Consider the following 25,762-nt stretch of genomic DNA (forward strand, 5'->3'; position numbering starts at 1 on the left):
TGTCAAAATATTTAATTGCGATATATCCAGCACTGCTAGGAACCTTCTGAGGTTTTGTGGTCTGGTCATGTTTCTTGGTCTGAATTATGCTACTATCACTGAGGCCGATTTAAAAAAAAAAATATAAGTGGATGTGATTGGTGTGAAAAGTAGTAGTAGGGCATTGAGAACAACAGGAGACAGATAGAAAAAATAAAGTACTTAGAACATAGTTGTCAAACTTGTGGCATCATGTGGCCATCACATGGCATGTTGTGATGGTTTTCCCATTTGCGGAGCTGGGATGGGTATGGCCTGCAAGTGATGCCTTCAGCCTGTGGGCACCAGTTTGACACCCTTTAAAAAGGGTTGAATATGCTTTTTCTGTAAGCAGATGGATATTAAAATGTAAGTAAAGAAACTGCTTCCTAGTGAAGTTTGTTCCTTGTGACTATTGACACTCCCCAACAAAATTGCCTTCTGAGGGATTAAAATATTGAGCAGTAATGCACAGGTACATTAAATGTTAACACTTTGTGAATAGGTGTGTGTGTGTTTCTATGCTTTTTTCTTTTCAGCAGGTAATATCTTAGGTAAATACCTTTGTTTATTTTATTTCTGCGTAGCTCTTTGTCCCATGAAGAACAGGGAACGTCCCAGAACAGTATACAAAAGCAAAAACCGTAAAACAATTAAATAAAATAATCCACAGTAAAAAAAAAAAAGGACGCTGTTTGGCTGTTTAAATATTTAAAACAAACTTCAATTAAAAGGCAGATGAGTCCGGGAGCAGTTGTTCTCCTGCCGAGCTGAACAGGATCTTAAGCCAGGGGTCCCCAAACTTTTTACACAGGGGGCCAGTTCACTGTCCCTCAGACTGTTGGAGGGCCGGACTATTAAAAAAACATGTGAACAAATCCCTATGCACACTGCACATACATTATTTAAAGTAAAAAACAAAATGGGAACAAATACAATATTTAATATTTATTCTTCCTCTTTCTCTCTCTCTCCCTTTCTCTCTGTCCTTCTGTCTTTCTAGTTCTCTATCTTTCTCTCTGTCCTCTCTCTTTCTTTCTCTCTCTTCTCTCTTTCTCTCACTCACTCTCTTTATATCTCTCCCTCTTTCTCTCTCCCTCTCTCTGTCTCCTCCTTTCTCTCTCTCTCCCTTTCTATCTCTCCTCTTCCTTTCTCTCTCCCTCTCTATCTTTCCCTCTTTCTCTCCCCCCTCTCTCTTTCTTTCTCTCTCTCTTCTCTTTCTCTCACTCACTCTCTTTCTCTCTCCCTCTTTCTCTCTACCTTTCTTTCTCTTTCTCTCTCTCCCTTTCTCTGTCCCTTTCTTTCTCTCTGTCCCTCTCTTTCTTTTTCTCTGTCCCTCTCTTTCTTTTTCTCTGTCCCTCTCTTTCTTTTTCTCTGTCCCTCTCTTTCTTTCTCTCTGTCCCTCTTTCTTTCTCTCTGTCCCTCTCTATCTTTCTCTCTGTCCCTCTTTCTTTCTCTCTGTCCCTCTCTTTCTTTCTCTCTGTCCCTCTCTTTCTTTCTCTCTGTCCCTCTCTTTCTCTCTGTCCCTCTTTCTTTCTCTCTGTCGCTCTCTTTCTTACTCTCTGTCCCTCTCTTTCTTACTCTCTGTCCCTCTTTCTTTCTCTCTGTCTCTTTCTTTCTCTCTGTCCCTCTCTTTCTTTCTTTCTCTCTCTCCCTCTCTTTCTTTCTCTCTGTCCCTCTTTCTTTCTCTCTGTCCCTCTCTTTCTTTCTCTCCCTTATCTCTGTGTGTGGGGGAGGCGGCTGCTTGAAAACCCCTGACTTCCATCGCCTCCCCCCCATGGCACAAGGCGAGCACACCTCGCCGCTGACACAGGCGGCGGGGACTGCCCTGTCCCCCTGTCCCCCCTGCGCAAAACTACGCAGCCCCAGATCGCTCGCTTCTCCAGCCAGCAAAGCCGACTGCCCGGCTTTGCTGGCTGATGCAGGAAAGGAAAGCGTCACATTTAAAAAGCACGCCACTTTCTGGGACTGCGGCGCCATGGTGGCCTTCAAGCGCGGCCCTTCGCTGCGCCCCACCACCCGTTCCTGCAGGAAGAGATCGGACACTTTACCGGGAGGTGGAGGCAGCTGGGTGCCGGGGAGGGCGAAGGAGTGGACGCGCCTCTCAGCTGCAGAGCGGAACGGGGGTGGAAATCAGCGGCGGAGTCCGGCGTTGGGGGCCTGGGGCCATGCGGGACCGCTCATCCAGGCTTGCTGGTCCACACGCGCCTGGATGAGTGGTCCCGCATGGCCCCAGCGCCGGACTCCGCCACTGATTTCCACCCCCGTTCCGCTCTGCAGCTGAGAGGCACGTCCACTCCTTCGCCCTCCCCGGCACCCAGCTGCCTCCACCTCCCGGTAAAGTGCCCGATCTCTTCCTGCAGGAATGGGTGGTGGGGCGCCACGAAGGGCCGCGCTTGAAGGCCACCACGGCGCCGCAGTCCCAGAAAGTGGCGTGCTTTTTAAATGTGACGCTTTCCTTTCCTGCATCAGCCAGCAAAGCCGGGCAGTCGGCTTTGCTGGCTGGAGAAGCGAGCGATCTGGGGCTGCGTAGTTTTGCGCAGGGGGGACAGGGGGACAGGGCAGTCCCTGCCGCCTGTGTCAGCGGCGAGGTGTGCTCGCCTTGTGCCGTGGGGGGGAGGCGATGGAGGTCAGGGGTTTTCAAGCAGCCGCCTCCCCCACACACACAAACTTAGCCATGGTGCACTTAGCTGTGACTTTCAGTGGACAGTTTTTCAATTGCCAATCGCCTTTTCATGAATTTCGCGTCCACTCACCGCGGAGGAGGAGGGGAGGAGGAGGTGGAGAGGCAAGGGGGCGGGGAGGAAAGCGGGCCTGCAATTGGCCAATTTCTTTCTCGCCTTTAGGGAGAGGAACTGTTGCTGCTCTGCCATAGGGCAGCAACAGTTTCTCTCCCTAAAGGCGACAAAGGAAGGGGCCAATTGCAGGCCCGCTTTCCTCCCCGCCCCCTTTCCTCTCCACCTTCTCCTCGCTGAGCAGCCGACCGCGGTGAGTTGACAGGAGATTCGGGAGCTTATTTTATCGACCAGTAAAATCTCGTGAGCTTGCCACGGGCCGGTTAAAAGACCTCGTTGGGCCGCATCCAGCCCGCGGGCCGTAGTTTGGGGACCGCTGTCTTAAGCTGTTCTTTGACAACTGATCAGGATAGGGGCCAGCTGAACTTCTCCCAGGAGGCTGGCAAATAGACATGTATTTCCAGAGTGTAGTAGAAAAGTCATGGTCTGCTTAAGGGAAACAAGAACTGTGATCAGTTTTGACTTGCCAGTCACCCAAGTTTCAATTCCAATCATTGAGCCTTAAAGACGATGCCTAGATTGTTTTCTTTTCATTACCCAAACGAGATAACATCATCGCTGCTGGAAGAGAATGGGGTCTGATCTCGTTTTATATTTCAGTGGCTTGCCCATCAGTATTAGGAGAAGTGGTTTTGGAGGTTTTCTGATTGGAATGTTTACTGTTATCTTATTCAATAGTTCTTTGATTGGAATATTATTTACTTCTTGTTTATTGCTCTGATGTTAATCTTGGCGTTAATCTCTGCTCATCTGGGTGTTGATTACTGGTGAGGGAGGTTGTTTTGATCCCTCCCCTCTTTTGGGGGGTTGTTGATTGTCTTTTTTGAATGGTATGTAGATAAAGTTTATGTCTATGTGCCCATTGATGGCCAATTTGTCAGAGTACCTGGCTTCTGTATCATTTTTGGACTTGGCTTAGTCTAGGATAGTCACAGTTCCCCAGATGAAACTGTGTGGAAGTCTGTCCATGTGTTGTGAAATTAAAGAGATTGCCTTAATTGTTGAATTTTATCAGCCTTGAAAGCTTGGAGAGGGATGGGTCCTCGCATAGCCTGAAGGGAAAGAGATGGAACTGCTGTGAAACTTGGCATGTTATTGTTTTGGCCATGAGGGAAGTACTTGAGCAGTAAGAGTGGTAATCAGGAATTCCATCAACCTTCCCAATCCATCACCTGAGACAAGTGCTTATTGTAGGGATGTTAAGTACAGGTTGAAATAAATGTTTCTTTGGGGCTGGTTGCAATTGTCTCCTACTGACAGATGGAACCTTTTACATATGGTAATTTCTTTCCAATACTCATTCAACTGAGTGAATGAAACAAATGCAACCATGAAGGGAAAAAAGGAAGAAAAGGTGCTTAAATTAAAATAAACATACATTATGGGAGAGTCTATGAAAGTTTCTTTAAGCAGACCGGTTGAGTCTGTGTGGTGAAGGAATTACTTATATTGATTTCTAAGAAGGGCAAAAGCTGACAGCAATGTTTCTTTTTAACTGAGAGTTTCTTGGTATCTAAGAAAAGAGGCAGTCTTGAAAGATTTGCCCAATTCTACTGTTTCCAAAAATAGTTCCAAAATTCAAGACTCTTATTTCTGCTGTAACTGACATATTAAGCTGATTTGGAATGATATGTGGTTAGAAAATAATCCTTGTGCAAGTAGGAAATTGGGCTGTGAGAAAATAAATTAAGTCAAAAGTTTCCTAGTTTACCTTACACTGCAGGAGATTGGGTGGTAATTTTTCTTTATCTGGCCATAACGCACTAAATTCTGCTCAGCCACTCAATAAAACCAGATGTGCATCTCTATGAAACTCAAGACTTTTATTTTATTAAGTAGTGATTTCGAGCTTTCCCGGTCCCAGATATCTGTGCCCTAGTCTCAAGTGTTTAAAAATACTAAACTGTAATTTATTCTACTTTATCAATATTTTTTTCAAAACAGTGCCATAAGTTGAACTCCAAACCAGTGAATAAATATTAATCAGATAACCTGGTCTGATTTAACTTTAAATGTTTAAAAGCAGACGGTAATCAGAGGCAGAATACCATGGTCAGGTTTCTGAATTAAATGTGCTAGGACTAGGTCATTAGAGGTAGTCCTTGACTTATGGCCAAAATGTCCATTGCTAAGCAAGATGGTGGTTAAGAGAATTTTGCCCCATTTTATAACCTTTTTTTACCATAGTTGTTAAGTGAATCTGGCTTAAATTAGTTATTAAATTAGTTGTTAAATTAGTTATTAAATTAGTTATTAAATTAGTTATTAAATTAGTTATTAAATTAGTTATTAAATTAGTTATTAAATTAGTTATTAAATTAGTTATTAAATTAGTTATTAAATTATTAACGCAGTTGTTAAGTGAATCTGGCTTCCCCATTGACTTTGTTGATCAGAAGGTTGCAAATCATATGATCCCAGGACATCCAAGGGTGGGTTTCTTCTGGTTCAGACTGGTTCGCCTGAACTGGTAGCGACCTGTCGGTGATGTCACGATGACATCACCAAACCGATTGGGTCAGTGCCAGTCCATGAGCACCGCTGTCTTTCTTTGAATATTTTTTTTTAGTTTTCTTTTCTTCTGTAGTTTTTGGCACTGCATGCAGTCTCCCTCTTGTTTTGAGTTTCTTTTTTTTTAAAAAAATAATAATTAAATTTTTAAATCTTATTTTAAATTTAATTTTTCTTGCATGCTTTACCTATAAATCCCTACATAGCTTAGGACCAGATTACTTACGGGATCGTCTACTGCCTCATGTGTCCCAGCAGCCGGTTAGAGCCCGCAGAGTCAGCCTTCTCTGGGTCCCATCAGCCAAGCAATGTCGCCTGGTGGGGCCCAAGGGAAGGGCCTTCTCTGTGGCAGCTCTGGCCCTTTGGAATCAACTCCTCCCAGAGATTCGCGCCACCCCCACCCTCCTAGCCTTTCGTAAGGCTCTAAAAAACACATTTTTGCCGGCAGGCCTGGGGCCATTGAGCATGGCCTTCTTGCTCCGGCTGACAGTATGAGTGAATGATTATGATTGGATGTTAGTTAAACGATTTTTTAATTGTTTGGGTGTTTACATTCAGTTTTATATTGGGTTTTCCATATTTTGTACTTCCATTGATTTTATTGTGTAAGGCGCCATGAGTCCACAAGAGAAGGGCGGCCTAGAAATCCAATAAAATAGGTAAAATAAATAAATAAATAAATACATAGGATTAAATAGTATATTTTGGATGTTAAGTAGTAGTAATAGCTCGTTGAAGCTTTTGAGGTGAGGAGGGGACAGGCATCCTAACCCTTGATTTGAGTGACATCAAATTGACCACACCCACCCAGTCACGATCACCAAGCCACCCCCGCCCAGTCACATGACTGCCAAACTACTCCCATCCAGTCACATGACTGTCAAACTACTCCCACCCAGTCACATGACCCTAAAGCCACACCCACCCCTGGGTTCATTGCAACCCATCATAAAGACACTTCTCAAACATTTCAATTTGTACTAAAATTGAAATTGAAAATTGTGTGAAAAACAGGTATAAGCAGGGGTGGGCTGCTGCCCGAACTGGGGGGGGGGAGAATGCAGTGGGGTAGAGCTCCACCCCAGAGCACCCAATTTGCACTGAAAGATGTTGAAAGAAAATGCAGGGTGCCCTGTATAAGCCACACCCACAGTGTGGTAGTAAAAATTTTGGTAGCCCTTCACTGGTTATAAATAACTTTTTTCAGTATTGTTGTAACTTCAAACAGTCACTGAATGATCGTAAGATGAGAACAGTCTGTCTTTCTGAAATTACAAACCAGAATCTAAGGTATTGGTATTAGCATCTAACTTCCTAAGAATTAGTGCTTGATTATGCTATTAACACTCACACATGTTTTGTGAGTATATCCACCTCTTTCTCATTTTAAAAATGTTTACATTAGATTTTTAATTAGTTTTTAAATACTAAATCTAAAAACTTACTTTTTAAAAAATAAAATAAAAATGAAACCTAGAACTAAAGATAAATTTCCTGACAATGAGAGCAATTAATCGATGGACTAGCTTGAATCCTGGGTTGTGAGTGCTCTTATCACTGAAGGTTTTCAAGAGTAGACTAGACCAGTGTTTCCCAACCTTGGCAGCTTGAAGACATTTGGACTTCAACTCCCAGAATTCCCCAGCCAGCAAATGCTGGCTGGGGAATTCTGGGAGTTGAAGTCCAGATATCTCCTAGTTGCCAAGGTTGGGATACACTGGACTAGACAACCATTTGACTAGGATGGCATAAGGCTCCTGCCTTGATCAGAGGGCTGGACTAGAAGACCACTGAGATGCCTTCCAGCCATATGATTCTAGATAAAGCTTCTGGATGTTCTGAGCATTGGAAACAATATAAATGAAATAGAAATACAGTAAATAATTGATCTACAAAAATGATTCCATAATGCTATCCAAAAAAAGACATAACATTTAATCAATCAAGTGTTGACACTTTCCATATCCCTGCACAATTTAAGCAATTACACATAGAATTCCTATACCATCAACTATCACGATGATATTGTTTCTTCAGCAAAATTGACACCTAACAGATTTTTTGATTAGGCCTCCAAACTGATGCAGATCACAGTGCTTAGAAATCATAAATACAGCTGTCTGCTTGTGGATTCCTTGCAAAATGTTTTTGATTAGCTCAGAGGGATCAAATTCATGGCCTGTGTCACGTGCTGGCTACCCCCACTCTCAGTTTAGCAAAGGGGAGAAAAGTCATTATACATCACATGAAGCCGCCGTGACAGCACAAGTTTGACACCCTTGGAATAGCTGGTCTTTTAAAAAATGCATCAGAGATATCCATCAAACTTAAAACACAGCATGCAATTTCTTCAGTCTTATTGTAAAAGGTGGCCATGAAAGACAAAAAAAATAAAAAAAATAAATCATTCACATCAGACAGATTATCATTTTGATCATTATCGCCAAGCCCGATGTCTCTATTTTAAAAATGCCTTCCAGAAAACAGTTCCTCAATCAGAACTTATTATATATTTGCAGAGTAAATATTTGACAGGTGGGGTGACTTATAGGCTATCAAACTTGGGCACCGCACCCAAGTTGTGCAGAGTTTCTCAGTAAAAAGATAAAATTTGGCTCTGAATGTCATCATTCTGATTCATGCCTAAGAAAACACCACAAGTATGTTTGATGGCTTCAATTTATTTGGAAATCATAAATAAATATTTTGGTCACATTAAGTTGATTGATTCTAGGAATGCCACAAAAATGAAAATAATGGAAAAGTAGCCATTGTTTCTGGAAATATATCCTATCTTTAAAGAAGCTATAGATGGCAACGTACCGAAAGAATTGTTAAGGAGCTCGGCTTGACTTTTGTTTTTCATAGGGAGGGAGATGTTCACTATTGTATGTTGTAGCAATGATGGCTAATCTTTTAGTCGTCATGTGCTGAAAGCATGTGTGCTCGCACATCGGACCAGAGACCGCCTTCTGCCGCACGAATCCCAGCGACCGATTAAGTTCCACAGAGTTGGCCTTCTCCGGCTCCCGTCGACCAAACAATGTCGGCTGGTAGGACCCACAGGAAGAACCTTCTCTGTGGCGGCCCCAGCCCTCTGGAATCAACTCCCTCCAGAGATTCGGACAGCTCCCACCCTCCTCGCCTTCCGTAAAATGCTGAAGACCGACCTTAGTCGCCAGGCGTGGGGATAATTACCACCTTCTCCCCCTTTTTATTATGTTTTCAGCCTTACTGTATGATGGATTAGGTTGAATGTGTATGATTGTATAGTTAGGGATTTTACTATGTATTAATGTTTTTTAAAATTTATTTAACTTTCTACTATTGGATTTGTAATGTATTGTATCACTGTTATGTTGTGAGCCGCCCCAAGTCTTTGGAGAGGGGCGGCATACAAATATAATAAACTAAACTAAATTAAATTAAACCTATAATGCAATGTGTGCACGATCCACCCATGCCCTGTATGTGTATGCCCCCTGTACGACCCATCCCCATGCATGTGACCCCCATGTATGCATACGCAACCTCCTATGTGCCCCTGTATGCCCCACCCCCATGCATGTGACTGCCATGCATGCACATGTAACCGCCCCCCTGGGGGGCAAGACCCTTGCATGACCCCCATGCCCTATTTTGGGCCTGGAAGGCCTCCTGCACCAACTTGGAAGCCAAAACGGGGCCCAGGGGGTGCCATATGAGCCCCCAAAATACAATGCAAGTGCTCCCCATGCATGCACCCCACCACGCAAGCACACAGGTTTCCCCATGTCAGGGGTGGGCAAATTTGGCTCTTCTATGACTAGTGGACTTCATGCTAGCTCAGGAATTCTGGGAGTTGAAGTCCACCTGAAAGAGCCAACTTTGCCTGTCCATGCCCTATGTGATTCTCCTATGACCAGAAAAATATCCTTGGAAATGATTGTTCAATGAACACCTGACAATGGATTCGTAACCATTGCTCTTCAATTCTCCTAAAATGTTGCTTTACACAAAGTAGGTTTGTGCTCAGTAGGTTGGGTTCTTAATTTTAATGGATGTAGCAAACCTGGTGTGTGTGTGAGAGAGAGAGAGACAGAGAGAGAGGGAGGAAGGGAGGGAGGGAGCGAGGAATGAAAGGCAGGAGCGAGGGAGAGGAGATATATAATGTATTTGCACATCAGGTGTCTCTGCAGAATAGTAAATACATATGCTGCAAATCCGGGTTCACACCCTCATTTTGCAACTGGTAACACTTCACATGTTTGCTGAATGAAATCCAAGGACACTATATCAAGATACTAAGCAGTCAGTTCACCCATGTTCAGTCATAAATGTCAGCCAACATCACAGCAGCATTTTGTCATCTTCTCTATCAAATTGCCAATCAGGCTGCTGCTTTATGATTCACACAACTGCGTACTCTTGCCAGAGGAAGAGGCCTAAATCACTGGAATGCCTTGAGACAGACAGGATGAAAAGAAGCTGTGAGAAAGCATGGAAGGGTTCCAAATGGAAAACTGAGGAAGTAAGTGACATCACATTGGCCTTCTCCGGGTCCCGTCAACTAAACAATGTCGTTTGGCGGGACCCAGGGGAAGAGCCTTCTCTGTGGCGGCCCCGACCCTTTGGAACCAACTCCCCCCCAGATATCAGAGTTGCCCCCAGCCCCCCACCCTCCTAGCCTTTCGTAAGCTCCTTAAAACCCACCTCTGTTGTCAGGCATAGGGGAATTGATACTTTCCCTCCCCCTTGGCTTATAAAATTTATGCATGGTATGCTAGTATGTATGATTGGTTTCTAAATTGGGGTTTTAAATTAACTTAAATATTGGATTTGTTTACATTGTATTATTATTGCTGTGAGTCGCCCCGAGTCTGCGGAGAGGGGCGGCATACAAATCTCATTAATAAATAATAAATGATTAATAAATAAACATGCATCATGACATCATCAGTGTTGTACCTGTATGCATAGATATATCAGTGACACCTCTGCATACATCCCAACCGGGGTTGGGTTCCTACTTACCTCGCTGCTGGTTCGCTTCCTCTTATGCTATGTGGGCAAGCCTCATGGGCACGTATGCACTTTGCGCACACATGCATGCACAGTACCAAAGCATCCCAAATATATTTTTTTTTTAAAAAGCCAAAAACAATATGGCAACTCTATGCCAAATGCTGGAAACTTGGCTTCTGCACATGCTGAGAAGAAATAAAAAATAAAAAAAAAAAATTAATTTTTAAAAAAAGATGGTGGCACCCATAGACCGGCACTGACCGAACCGAGTCTGTGACATCATCGTGACATCACCAGCAGTCTCTACTAGTGATGGGTGAACCGAACTCGCACAATAAGGGGCGTGTACAAGTGCACTAGAGTGCCTTCCGTCCCCTGTCCTATTGCTCTCCTATATCTCCTATACCTTTCTTCTATTCCTATATCTCTTCTTCTATTCTTTCATTGATATGTTCTATTACTATATCTTCTTTTCTATTATTTCTTAGATATATTTTACTATGAGTATCTCCTCTATAACCTTCATCATGTATTTTACTATGTGTATATAGATATATACCCACTAAAACCCTCATTGTATATGAGACAAAATAAATAAATAAATAAAATAAATAAATTCGGGTCTGTACCGAATTTTGCGGTGTTCGGTATGCCGAACACAAACCCAAAATTAACTTCGGGCAAAGTTCGGGGTTGTGTTCGGTGTTCGGAGTTTTGACGTCACCGCCAGGTTGTTTATTTTTATGTGAAAGGACCGCCCTTTGCTTGCAGCACCGTTGCGGTGTCCTTTTTCGTAAAAATAACAATGTTTATTTTTACGTGAAGACCTCCCTTTGAAGGAGCTGGGGAATCCCTCCCATGGAATTCCTCCCATGGAATCCAGGAAGTGATCACCTTGGCATCCTTAGCAACCTGCCGGTGACATCAAAGCTCTGCCCCCGGAATCTCTTCGTGGGAGGGATTCCCCGTTCGAGTTCGGGTTCGGTTCAGGTTTAGCCAAATTTTGCGTAAAGTTCATCCGAATTTGCCGAACCCGAACACCGTTGGGTTCGCCCATCACTAGTCTCTACCCATTTGAGCGAACCGGTCCGAACTGGGAGGAACCCATCCCTGGTCTCAACCCAAATAAAATGTGGTGCTGAAATGGGGCAATTGTATAATAAAGGCTATCTGTGCAATGCACAATATTAAGGAAGTACAAACACTGAGTTTCTGAGGGAAGCCAGCACTAACTGAATTATGTTGCTTTGGAAAAGCCTGTTCACTTGATTTAAAAAAAAATAACATAATGAAAGCTATCTGGAAGGAACTCAAAGATTTCAGCAGGAGAAAAGTAACTTTTAAATTTCTGTAATTTAAATTTCTTCAATTTGAGTTGAGAATTATTGGAGCTTTTCAAATGAGCCATCAACCTCGCCAAATAAAAAAAAGATTTTATATAAATAATCAAAATAAAAGAAGTCATAGAAATGAATCTGCTTAAGCGGTTGAAAAACATGACAGCATCTATCATGCACCAACAAAGTTCTTGTGATTGTGTTATGTGCAAAGAGTGGGTTACATTCAAGCACAAGTTGGGTTAGTCTGCTGCTGGTCTTTATAAATGTATCCTACCTAAAGTAATGGACTGAGAATAGCCAACAGTTTTTAAGAGTGTTAAAAGTAAAAGAAGCATGATTTTGTGTGTTAAACCACCCCCCTTCCAAATCAGTAAGACAAATGTGTAAATGATTAGCTTAAATCCTCGATTTCAATCCATTCTCAGTTCAGAAGAAAAAAAGATCTGACTAATAATGTAACACATACATGCCAAACATGTTCCCAAATTGCTGTAAAAATAATGACAAAAGCATGGCTCATGTACTTTTCTGTAATTTTATTCGCAGTTAAACCCATACAAGGGAAATTGTCCTTTTAATAAAATACTTATATTTGTGTAGCGAGGTCAGGAAGAAGTGCTTTCAGATTACCAAAGCAGTGTGTGGGAAAGAAAATCAATTTTTGTTTTGGGGTTTTATGCCAGCTGCTGATTCTTAGTTCATTCCTGGAAGCTGTTGGGATCTTGAGTTCCAATACTGATATACTACTGTTATAGGCCCCAAAATATCCACCCTGAAGCTGACTAAAAATCACACAACTATGTGTCGTTTGGAAGGCTAGGGATCCTCAACCAATTTGGAAAAATTGCAATTACACATCGTACAGCTAAGTGTCAACTTCTCTCCTTCTTTCTGTCTTTTCCTTTCAGGATTTTGAATAATACTTTGTTTTGATCATAGCAAAGCTTTTATAAACATTATGTGTGAAAAATCTATGCAAAACCTTTATGCAAAACCCCCCTATTTGCCATCTGAGAGTGGTTGGCACTCTCTTCACTCAAAGAAATACAGTCATCTTTCCTGGTAACATTTCTTCCTGGAACAAGCAAAATGGTTATTAGATGTTGGCATGGGTTCAGGAAGGCCAGCGCAATATGAATAGCGAAGGAAAGGCATCAGCCAAGGAAAGAGGCCCAGCCATAGGCCAAAAATACAAGAAGACATTTTCCACCTTGTGTAAAGCATGGACTTTTCCCCCCATTTCATTTTCTCATTGGTTGCCCCTTGAAGGAGAGGGGAGGGATAGTACTAAAGCTGTCATCCTAACTGAATGGGAAAGGAGCCTCTACTGCATCTTAGCTATATCTCAGATGAATGCTGTTATCTTTCTATAAGTCATGGAATATAAACTGGATGAGTACAGTTGTATTACTTTACAGCTTAAATCCAGAAAATAAAATTTAAAATATCTTGAATAGACCCACATCTTTGCATGTACTTCTTCCTTCCTTTCCTTTTCTCAAACGTTTACTGCTGTACTTACTGTAAGCTATATTACTAAAGTAACATAGTATTATTTCTGACTCATTTTTTGGGGATAGACCCCTCCGTATGAAAAGTATACTCTGATAGGTAGTAAGAAAATGAAGATATGACTTCAACATGCAGTTTAGTGACTGAATAATTAAACCATGTCAAACATGCAAATCCGCACAGGAAGAAAATGAACCATTTACATTGTTCATCTTAAAACATAGTGCCTTTCCAGAGTCAGGAAATGTTAGACAAGTATAGGAGTGCTCAGTCATAACATTCTCTCACTTTCAGCCTCAAATCTCTAAGACAATTGCACCTGGGTGGGTTCTAATTTACCTCGCTGCTGGTTCACTTCCTCCTGCACCATGGGGCCGTGCATGCATTGTAGCAAAAAATCAGTGTTTTTTTTTAAAGCTGAAAACAAGATGATGATGCATGCACAGTGCTGGATACTCAGCTTCTGTACATGTGCAGAAGAAAAAAACCCAGAGAAACCCACCCCCCCATCCAAAAAAATAAATTTTTAAACATTTTAGAACAACTATGGCGGCCTCCACAGACTGGCACTGACCTATCTGGTTCTGTGACATCATTGGGATGTCACCAGCTGGTTGCTACTGGTTCAAAAGAACTGATCCAAACCAGGAGGAACCCACCTCTGAATTGTACCAAGTGAATTGGTAGTTGGGTGGGTATAGGTCAGAGGTGGGTTCCTCCCGGTTTGGACCGGTTCTATAGAACCAGTAGTAACTTGGTGGCCTGAGTCGCTAGAATTGGCAACAACCCAGGCCTGCCACACCCCCTGAGCTGGTTCTATCAGTGGCGCCCAGTAATGGGCAGCCAAAATTTTTACTGCCACACTGTGGGTGTGGTTTATTTTGTGGGTGTGGCTTAATGGTCATGTTACTGGATAGGAATGGCTTGCTGATCATATGACCAGGTGGGAGTGGCTTGAACGATCATCATCGTTCAAGTGAACTGTTAAGTCCTCAACTTACAACCTTATCAGTGTCGCTTGCTGGGCTGACAATCTGCTTCGTATTTCCCATGCTCTCCTTCCTGGGTCACCCCCCCCCCACCTCAGGCTGGGTGGCTAGGTGAACGGATGCTGCCAGAAGCATAAATGCTGCCAGCGCCGCTTCCACCCACACCTTCTGCTTACATCTTAGGCAGGAGGTGGCCGCGTGAGGCTGGAGTGGAGCCAGGCAGGAGCGAGGGAAGCTCGTCTGAGGCCACCAAGGAAGAAAGAGGGAAAAAAGCAAGGAGTGCAGACGCAGCAGCAGCAGCAGGAAAAAAAAGGAGAGCCAAGGCGAGACCAGTAATCCAGGTAGTGATAGCGGCCGATAAGCTGGAGCTGCGCACGCATCTTCATTTCCGCTGGTAGAACTGTGTTCCACCCCATCCTGCCTGCTACCCACCCCTGGTGGCGCCTATGGCACCGCCATATTGTTTTTAGATTCTGTTCATGTGCAATAGCTTTTTTAGGTACTGTGCCCCTGAGTTCACCCTCACCATATCCCTGAACAAACCAGCAGCAAATAAAATTGGAACACACCCCTGGTGCAGGTAATATGTAGATGAACTTTAGAAGAATACAAATACAAAAGACTTAATATTTCCTCAGATGGAAATATCCACAAAAATGCCAAAATACCGAGATTCAATAATGAACTCTTTCCAGCCAGTAGAAGGATTATTTGTCTTTTTTTAATGACAGTGTACCTTACTGCATAGTCTAGTAGTTTCCTAATATCAAAGCAATTTAAAAGATAGAATAAAACAGAGGCGTCCTTGAATGGCAAAACTCTGTCCACCCACATCTAGTATTTCTATTCATGGTATAAAGGTACCATCCATTAAAGAAGGTATGAATTATTTAACTATATAGAACAGTTCATTCTCATTCTGACTGAAATTGTGGCTGGAGTGAACTCCACCTTCTATTCTGCCAATCCAACTTCCAATAAAAGGTTTACTGCAGAGATAGAACCTTAGGCTGAATCAATAATACTGCTCAAGCATATAGCATACCAGGTATGGGTTCTAACATACCTCGCTGCTGCTTTGCTTCCTCCCATGATGCGTGCCTGTGCCTCGTGTTAATTTTTTTTAAATTCCCAAAACAAGATCGCAACGCATGTGCAGTGCTGGAAATTTGGCTTTTGCACATGCTCAGAAGAAAAAAAAAAGAAAAAAAATTCCAAAAATAAAAATTCAAAGAAAGATGGCCACCTCCACGGACCGGCACCAACCAAACCAGTTCCTTGATGTCATTGTGACATCACCAGTGGGTTGTTACTGGTTCGGGTGAACTGGTCCAAACCGGGAGGAACCCACCTCTGCAGCATATCCTTGGCTAATTTGTATTGTTGTGTTCCCTATAAGCGTAGCTATTAAAGTCTGCCTTCTGATTAATAATAATAATAATAATAATAATAATAATAATAATAATAATAATAATAGATTTGTATGCCGTCCCTCTCCGATGACTAGTTTAGTAATGTATTTTCCAATTCCTTAATAAATATGAACCTGCAAATTCCCACTGCCACTGATTAAGACAGGATGAAGTGCTCCCTAAAAAATAACTTTTCCAAGCTGGCACTTTCTAGATGTATTCAAAATTATTGTGCCAATTGTGGGATTTATGGAGTATCCAGAAGGAGAAAGGTGATCTGAATTCTGCTCCAAACAAGTTGCTTTTATCTTTTCTTGCTTTCTTTGTAATTGAATCTATGTGTGCCTTAACCCATCAGAGCTATCTTCTATGAACATCCTTAAATCACACAGAGTGGCTTGCTTTTGGATGCACAGGTAAGCCCTCCCAATGGACCACCCTAATGATGAGGATATAAATACTGTATCTGGATCCCCATTGGATGGCAACAGAGATGAAAAAACAAAAAATCAGCAGTGGTATTTCTACCACAACCTTGAATCTACCCTGCTAATTTTCTAGATAATGGAACTTCACGTGTCCCAATTCTAAAAAGAATGTTGTATAGATGTACACAGTATTAGTGTTGACGAAAAACACATACACTGGAGCACTAGAAAAGTAAAGAATGATGGTATGTAAACTCCGAATATTTGCAAGTTTGTATATAGAAAGACATATAGTATTTTGGAACTTTGCCAATATGGCTTTTTAAGAACTCCATGCTTCAAAAGTCCCAGTCAAGAATTATTAACATAAATTAAGTCTGCTTTTAAAGAGGAGTGGAAATATAATTTAATTAAGCTATTAGTCCTTGGCAGTTCTTATATCATATATAACAGTGATGTCAAACATTTTTTGATCTGCATGCCAAAAGGGGAGAGCGGTGTGTGTGTGTGTGTCACGCACACATATGTCCACATCCATGATTCCATGAACCCCCCCTGCACATGCACATGTGACCTCCCCCACTCCCAGCACATGATGGCATGCCCATTTTTTACTCTCCCCAGGCTTTCTAGTCTTTCTAGGAGCCTGCCTCTAGAGGACTTTAGGGGGGAAGGGGTACAGTGGTGGGATTCAATTTTTTTTCACTACCGGTTCTGTGGGTGTGGCTTGGTAGACGGGACAGGGGAAGGATACTGCAAAATCCCCATTCCCACCCAATCAGCTGGGACTCGGGAGGCAGAGAATAGACAGGGGCAGGGTGAGTCAGAGGTGGTATTTATGAGTTCTCCGAACTATTCAAAATTTCTACTACCGGGTTCTCCAGAACTGGTCAGAATCTGCTGAAACCCTCCTCTGGATTGGGATTTTCCACCTCTCTCCCCTTCTCTCACTTTCTCAAGTCAGTGTTGACACCTGGCGACATTTTGGTGACTGTCCTTACAGTTTTCTTTGCAAGATTTTTCAGAAGTGGTTTGCCATTGCCTCCTTTCTGGAAGCGAGGGGGAATGGCTGGCCGAAGGTCACCAAGTTAGCTTCATTATTATGTCAGTACAAGACAGCAAACGAGATCACTATGCTGAATTTTGTATTTCATCACCAGTCGGGCGCTTCCCAAGCACCTAGGACTGCGTGATGTAGCAGCGAATTATGTTTGCCGATCCCAGTAAAGCGGCCTTTTGCAATTGACAGATGGAGATTTTGTCAATTCCGATGGTTTTCAAATGTCCGCTGAGATCCTTTGGTACTGCGCCCAGCATGCCAAGTACCACTGGGACCACTTTCACTGGCTTATGCCAGAGTCGTTGCAGCTCGACTTTTAGATCTTCGTATTTCACTAATTTCTCTAGCTGCTTCTCCTCAATTCTGCTGTCTCCTGGGATTGCGATGTTTATTATTATTATTATTATTATTATTATTATTATTATTATTATTATTTAGATTTGTATGCCGCCCCTCTCCGGAGACTTTATGCCTAAGGAGAGACAAGAATTCATACAATTTCCAGCCTGGTGTCTTAACCATTACTCCATACAGATTCTCTTTCTCTCATTTTCCAACTTCCCATTTCCCTTCTCTGATAATCACTCATTCCTCAAGCAAGAGACTGCTGGAAAAGGAACAAATTTCTCCTGCCAGGGCTCTGAAACTGATTTTTGGCAGAGGTCTTTCAAAACTGGGCTGAGAGCTGTATAAAGTTATTCTGGAAGCTACAGCTTACCAGTCCCAGTGCTACAGTGCAAAGAAATTTTGGAAATGGAATTTCACAGAAAGAAAGAGGTTATGTCAGCTGTATGGAACCCCTCAGCAAGTGAAGTAGCTTCTATAAATTCATACAGCCTTGTTGATGTCGCTGGACTGTTTCGCACACATACAAATGTTGTTACATTAAAGTTTTATATGCTTTTTAGTGACAGGCACCCTGGACATACTGGAAATGTCACATGATTATCTGAGGTTATTTTAAAAACAGAAAATAAACACTGATTTTAGCCTCAGATTTCCTGAGCTGGTGATTCTTGTAGGAAGAGCTGAGTAGCAACAATTTTCCTGGCCCCATCCCCATTAAAATGATGGCTTTTTGCCAGTTGAAGAATCTCAGCGGATTTTGAATGTTTCCAGACTATAAATATGTTCTGTAGGTTATTCATCAAATTATCAAATACTGTAGTAATAAACAGGATGATCCTGCTCGTATTTGCTTTTCATTCAACATGCACTGGCTTTCTCTCTGCTCCTCATCCAACCCCACCTGCACCCCAAGAATTGGAATCCTTTCAAAAGTCAGAAAGCGTAGCACACTTTTATCCAAACTCAGTGGGAGTTACCAGATAATTATTTTACAACAGCATGGCAATATTAAGAAGATCATAGAAAGAAGACTGATCAAATACCCCAGGATTCAAGGCACTTTAAAAGTGATCTAATTTTTGACCCAATGACAATTAATAAAGTCAAGTTATATACAAAGTGTGAAAATGTCAAACGAAGTATCCTTTCTCAGATATGAATGTATTCTTGGAGGTAGCAATGTTATTACCGTATCTGGAATGGCAACTAATCACATTTTTGAAGTCACACAAAGGTCACAACGAACAAAGATATAAGGGAAACCCGAGCGCTTTTCCTAACAAATCAGCACCAAATAAGCACTTGTTGTACAATGTCTTTTATCAGCAGAACATCCCTGTCCCTTCCCACCACCCCCAACTAATTTCTGCATCAGGCAACTGATGGGTTTGACTCTTCCATATAACCTATCAAAAGGGTACGCAAAAGATGGCATGACATACCATGAACAGCTGCAACAACAGCACCAGCAGAAGCAACACGTGTTGTTGGCCCTTTGGTTTCCAGGAGCTTGAGACACAGCCGATGGTCCTTCATTTTGGGACTGTTGCCTTTTTCTCATCTCAGCTACTTCAGCACCTCTGTGGGTACAAGAATGTAGACATAAGAGAAAATCAAGGGAATGCAACTAAACACATCCCAATAGCTCAGACCCACCTTCAAACTCAAAATTACAGATACCATCAACCACAGCAGGGCTTAAGAGACTTAACAGGGGCCAAATTTTATCTCAGGAGTTTTGCTGTCCCTAATTAATAAAGCAGGATTTCCTTTGGCTGAAAAAAGGAGGGAAAATTGCTGGGTAGTAATCATAAAGGACCTCTAGCCTTGGAGGAAGTGTTCAGGGAACCAAAAGATTTTCCTTTCTCTTCAAATACTTTCATGTCTATGGGGAATAAAACTTGGCAGTATTTATCTACCCACTGAACAGTTTTACCTTTCTCCTAATTCATGTTTTGCCCTTCAGGCCAAGACAGCAAGAATTCAGGTTTAAGGACATCCTATCCATCCATGAGATGTTTGGAAGATAGTTCATTACTTCACTAAAATATTTATAGTGGTACCTCTACTTAAGAACTTAATTCGTTCCATGACCAGGTTCTTAAGAAGAAGCAATTTTTCCCATAGGAATAAATGTAAAAGCAGATAATGCGTGCAAATCCATTAGGAAAGAAATAAAAGCTTGGAATTTGGGTGGGAGGAGGAGGAAGAGGAAGGGGAGGAGGACAGTTGCTGCTGAAGGAAGAAGGTGAGGTGAGGGGAATCAAAAAATCCAACACTTTAAGGCTTAAAAAAAAAAGAGGGACTCTGAGACAGCGAAGAGGAGCATGTGCCTCCCATACACACGGCACAAGGTTGCCTCCCATACACTATGCCAGAGGGAGAAACCCAGGCGGGCGAGAGGGGGGAACCTCCAAATCCTTTGACCGAAAAGTGGCTGCTGCTGCTCTACCTGCTTCCTCTTCCTTCCCATGCTGAAGGGTTCCCCACTCCTCTCGCTCGCTTTGTAGCCAGCGCCTTTCCTTCACTGTGGTGACTCCTTAGTTTGGCTGAAGCTGAGTTGATCCGGGTGGGGTGAAGCACCCCCTTTTGCCTTTCCACATCCAGATGCTCCAGGAGGCAACCTCATGCCGGGTGTATGGGAGGCAACGTGAGGGAGTCACCACAGCGAAGTGGTTTATTCCCTCTTCAAGTGTCCAGAGAAAGGAAAATTCTCCATTCGCTCTGGGCTGCCCAGAGTGAAGGGAGCCTTTCTTTTCTCCGGGCACTGGCAGAGGTTTGTTCCCTCTTCAAGCGCCCAGAGAAAGGAAAATGCTTCATTCACTTTGGACTGCCAAAGCCTCCTTAAGCGCCACCAAAAGGCTCCTCTGGCAGCCCAGAAAAGCTCAAGATGGCCAGGATTAAAGGGGGAATGGCAGGAAACTGGCCGTGCCTTCGTGCCGCTCTCAAATTTCTTGGGAAATTTTTCCGGGTTCGGGTTCTTAAATAGAAAATGGTTCTTAAGAAGTGGCAAAAAAAAAAGTCTTCAACACCCGGTTCTTGTCTAGAAAAGTTCTTAAATAGAGGCGTTCTTAGGTAGAGGTACCATTGGGATTGGATGGAGAACCAAAAGGGTGAAATGGCAAACTTCCTTACCTGCCCAGATGCTTTTGAAGAGCAGAGCTGGGATAGGCAAGGTGGAACAAAAAGAGCCAAATGAACAAAAAGAACAAAAAGAGCCAAATGCCTATTGTTGGCCCAGAGGCAGTGAGATTATTAGACTTGAGATTCAGACTGCAAAACTTAACTAAAATCCTTCACAGGTCCTTTCTTATTATTCAAAATTCATTTAGCTTCAGGAGCTCTTTTTCTTATTCATAATCTCGGAAGTGCATCTCACAGTTTATGTAACACTAGGTGATATTTAAGACAAAGTGATAAAACTGTTGTAGCATTTTGCATTTTCTGTTCAGAAAAATGACTGCACTGGAGATACCAGGATGTAGGCATTGTTTACATGAAACGTGACAATGAGAAAGAGAAAAATATATCTAATATCTAGGTCAGTGATGGCGAACCTATGGCACGGGTGCCACAAGTGGCACTCGGAGCCATATCTGCTGGCACATGAGCCATTGCCCTAGCTCAGCTCCAACGTGCATGTGTATGCTGGCCAGTAATTTTTTGGCTCTGGGAGGGTATTTTTGCCTTCCAGAGGGCCTCCGGGGGGGGGGATGCGGGAGGTTTTTTTTAATCCTCCTCTGGTTCCAGGGAAGCCTTTGTAGCCTGGGGAGGGCGAAACAGGAACCTACTGGGCCCATCAGGAGTTGGGAAAAAGGCTGTTTCCAGCCTCCAGAGGGCCTCTGGGGGGCAGGGGAAGCATTGAATTACGGGTATGGGCATTCACGCATGCATGATAGTGTGCGCATATGCTCTTTGGGCACCCAAGGGAAAAAAGGTTCACCATCACTGATCTAGGTAATGTAGGAGATTATGGTATAGTACAATTTAACTTTATAACATACAAAATGAGATGTATGCTACCATCTAGGACAGATGTATCAAACTCAAGTCGTCATGGCAGTGTCACGCGGCATATTGGGATTTTCACCCTCTTCACTAAACCAGGCATAGGCGTGGCCAACATGTGACATGTCCAGCCCATGGGTTGATTTTGACAGCCTTGATCTAGGAACTCTATTCTGCCAGACTCTTGGCTATGTCATTGTTACTATTATTATAGGCAAATTATAATAACAATAATAATAACTTATTAGATTTGTATGCTGCCCCTCTTCAAAGACTCGGGGCAGCTTTGATCTTTATTCAGATTCTGGTGCTCTATACACGCAGCAGATGAATAATGCATAGGTCTGTATAACGACAATAACATTGTTTTATGCTGACTATTCCTTTTGCCTCCCTCATTGCCAAATTATGGGAGCAAGATTCTTCAGTCCGAAAGAAATAATTCTGCATTTTGTTTTGTATCCTTTAGAGATATCCATAATAGTTAAACTGGGTTAAAATCAATTAAGTTTTTCTTAATTGGTTTCAGCAGAAATTTGTGAATAACCATATTCGGTTTATCATGCTACGTTTTTCCGTTGTTTCTGTCTAGTCTTATATAATATTTAAAGAAGCAAGAAGGCCATATTTAGAAGATCCAATTTATTGTTTGCTGTCTGGAGCCTAAGCAAATTTATGAATGATTTTAAAAACCCACCAAGGATAGATGGATGAATAGATAAAAACAATTTTCTATAGTTCATATCCAAGTGTACTTATGCCCCAAAATATATCCTACTGATTTCAGTAGTCTAAATTTGTATATGACTTCTACTTTAGATGCATAGGGCCCAAAGAATAGATCAAATCTTTATAGGCAACATATTGATAGTGAAACAACCAAGTATTTCTATTTCTAAGAGAAGCACAACTGCACATATAATTTATTCCAGCAACATCCTCTATTAGTTGTCACTAATATTGGTATTGTCATTTCTACTTAGAGAAGCAATCAATCAGCTGAGCCACTGATGGACACCATTAAGCAGAAGCAAGTTAGAGAATGTTATTATTAATTTCATTCATAGACCAAAATTGTTCTGTGGTCCTTTATAATTAAACAGCAAGCTGCCCTACGAAGCATAGTTCATTGCAAACTGCATAGACGTTGCACAGAAGCCTGGTGCCACATTTAGGAATAATTAATTCCCACATACTGCATTCTGCCCATAAAAGTAATTAGCATGGAACGATCCCTGCGGCCTTGAAACAATGTCATGAAATAGAATCTTGACAGATATAAGACTGCCACCAGTACTGTTAACCTATATATTCACACATGCTCCACCCTCCTCATTAACACTCGCAATTCTATGACTCAACAAAGTGTAAAGATCGTAGACAGGGCCAGTTCTACAATTAGACAGAGTATGGCAATTGTCCCACATAGCAGTTGTTGAGAAGCCATAAACCCTTTCTCACCAAAGACAAAATTGTGCATGCCAGAAAATCCCTCTTCTCCATTCCATTACACAAATCAGTAGTTGCCTCTGGGGGCAAGGGAATATGCCTTTTATTGCTAAGACTTAGACCACAATCCTGCTGATTTCTCTGTCATGATGATCATGATTTTGGCTGAAAAATCTGGTCCCGGTGCATTATTGAATTAATTCTTTATTAAACTTGAAAACAGGACAATGGCCAACAGGTTAAAATTGAAAGCAAGTTAATTTGGAATGGATATTAGGATATATTTCCCAACAGAGCAGATGTAAGAAAAGTTGTGCCTTATCTCTCTGAATGTTTTAAAACTTATTTAGTGGATTCCTCAATTGAGCAGGTATTGAACTAAATAGCAATAGGCTTATATATCACTTCATAATGTTTTACAGCCCCCTCTAAGCAGTTTACAGAGTTAGCATATTGCCCTGTAACAATAGGGGTCCTTGTTTTATTGACTTCAGAAGGATGAAAGGCTGAATCAACCTTGAGACAGTTAGAATCAAACTCTGGCAGTGAGCAATGAGTTAACTTGCTATTACCGCATTCTAACCACTGTGCCACTGTGGTTCTTGCACGTACCACCCAGAGGTGGGTTCCTTCCCTTCAGACCGGTTCACCCAAACTGGTAGCGACCTGCTGGTGATGTCATGATGATGTCACCAAACTGGGTCAGTATCGGTCCATGAGCGCTGCCATCTTTTTAAAAAAAAATTATTATTTTTTGAACTTTTCCCCCTTCTGAGCATGCTCCAAAGCCCAGTTCCGGCACTGTGCATGCAGTCGCCATCTTTTTTTGGCTTTGTTCCTCCCCTGGATTTTTCATTACTGTGCATGCGCATATGCACGCCCATGAGGTGTGGGAGGAAGTGAACCAGAAGCGAGGTAAATTGGAACCCACCAGCCTTCATAAATTATATGATTCTCTGACTTTCTGCAGCTGGATAGACAACCTACTTCAGGTGATTTCAATTACAATTCTTATAAATTCCAACAGTGAGGTACTAAGCAAGTGGCATGTAAAATATCCTGGTTTATGCACTTCCTACAGCCAGGGCCCATAATTTCATTTGCAGAAAACTATTTATTTATTTATTTATTCATTCATTCATTCATTCATTTATTAGATTTGTATGCCACCCCTGTCCGTAGACTCGGGGCGGCATACAAATTATGATATGACCAGACCTATATTTTGATTATAGCTTTATCATACCAGAAACAGCATCAGTTACTACATGCAAACAGGAAAAAAAAATCATAAATAAAGGCAAAAAACCCCCAGAGAAAATTCAGCTTGAATACTGATTTGATTTGAAAAATGAATCTGATTTGATTCAGAAGTTCCTACCAAACCATCAGTTTAGGTTAATTTAATTAAGATTTACAAACTAACCTAGAAAAATCCACTGTTGTTGCATATACAAAATTATCTGAATTGATTCTAAAGAATCTTATTTGATTATTCAGATCATCTAGATGGCGAACCTATGGCACGGGTACCACAGGTGGCATGCGGAGCCATATCTGCTGGCACGCGAGCTGTTACACTAGCTCAGCTCCAACGTGCATGAGTGTGCCAGACAGCTGATTTTATACTCACACAGAGGCTCTCGGAGGGCATTTTTGGCTTCCAGAAAGCCTCCGGGGGCATTTTTAGCCTCCCCCAGTCCAGGGAAGCCTTTGGAGCTTGGGGAGGGCAAAACCCAAGCCTACTGGGCCCACCAGAAGTTGGGAAACAGGCCATTTTCAGCCTCTACAGGTCCTCCGGAGGATGGGGCAATGTGTCTTTGTCCCCTCAAGGCATTGAATTATGGGTGTGATAGCATGCTCTCATGCTCTTTCAGCACCCGAGGAAAAAAAGGTTCGCCATCACTCATCTAGCCTATTCAATTTGGAAAGCTGGTTTGATTTGAAGATTTTATTGGACATTTAACTTGAATATCTAAACTAATCTACACTAGTACAGCCTTAGAATTTATCTTCCATTCAACCCTTATTTTACATTTATTTCCCAAAAAAGTCAAAGATTGGTAGTGCAATGTTATATTGACTCCAGATTAATCCCAGTTACTTCAGAGAGTCCAATTCTCTAATGCATGTGTTCAGGATTACAATCAAATGTAGTATTCCTAATCAGCCTATTTTACTTCGATAGGGTAGCCATTGATCTCTTGACCATTTTAAATCAAGTTCTTTTCCCTTTTCTCAATTAGATTCTGAAGAACCATTAGCAAAGCTTGCCAATATTAAATATGCACCATCTGGCAAATAAGAAGAAGGTATTTTTTAAAATGATACTTTTCTTATTTGAAGTTATGCCACATTTACACACAAAACTTTTCCTTGACAGAAAATAGCCTTTAAAATCTGTTGGTTTTCTGTTTTTGCTTTTGCTTCTTTGTGTTTTTATTTCTCTGTCCATGGTTCATTTTAATTCAGTATGATACCTGGAATATTTTTGTCCACTTGAATCCCACTGTGACCATAACTTTCTATAAAGTGAACAGTTGAAATATTATCACGAAAGTTGTCTACGAGTATTCATGTATTGAAGCAAATATTCTTCTATTCTACTTTTGTATTCTTCACTTTTGAAGAACAAAACCTAGTACAAAATTCTTAGAATGACAAGACCACTTCTTAGTAATAGAAAGAACAATGCATGTGTTTTTGACTAAAATTGCCATAACCTTTCCAAAAATCAGTATTAGTGGAGAGAAAAAGTACTGTAGGGAAAAAATATTCTAGAAAGAATGGACTTATTATGAAGAATAATGGCATGGCCAGTTTAATGAAAAGAAGGACCAGGGGAGACATGATAACAGTGTTCCAATATCTCAGGGGTTGCCACAAAG

The 25,762-nt window shown here is 41.9% G+C and overlaps 1 protein-coding gene across 5 annotated transcripts in view; it reads right to left on the reverse strand.

The window, feature by feature from the left end:
- The window catches only part of RGS17 (regulator of G protein signaling 17), an 83,618-nt gene that overhangs the window by 23,629 nt on the left and 34,227 nt on the right, over nucleotides 1–25,762 (reverse strand). For all 5 annotated transcript variants that reach the window (XM_070733736.1, XM_070733737.1, XM_070733735.1 and 2 more), the window contains exon 2: nucleotides 18,860–18,997. In XM_070733736.1, the coding sequence (XP_070589837.1) occupies nucleotides 18,860–18,978 (119 nt within the window). In that variant the 5' untranslated portion in view covers nucleotides 18,979–18,997. The remainder of the gene's footprint in view (nucleotides 1–18,859; nucleotides 18,998–25,762) is intronic.

Source organism: Erythrolamprus reginae, chromosome 1 (genome assembly GCF_031021105.1).
Source record: "Erythrolamprus reginae isolate rEryReg1 chromosome 1, rEryReg1.hap1, whole genome shotgun sequence".
Classification (NCBI taxonomy): Eukaryota; Metazoa; Chordata; class Lepidosauria; order Squamata; family Dipsadidae; genus Erythrolamprus; species Erythrolamprus reginae.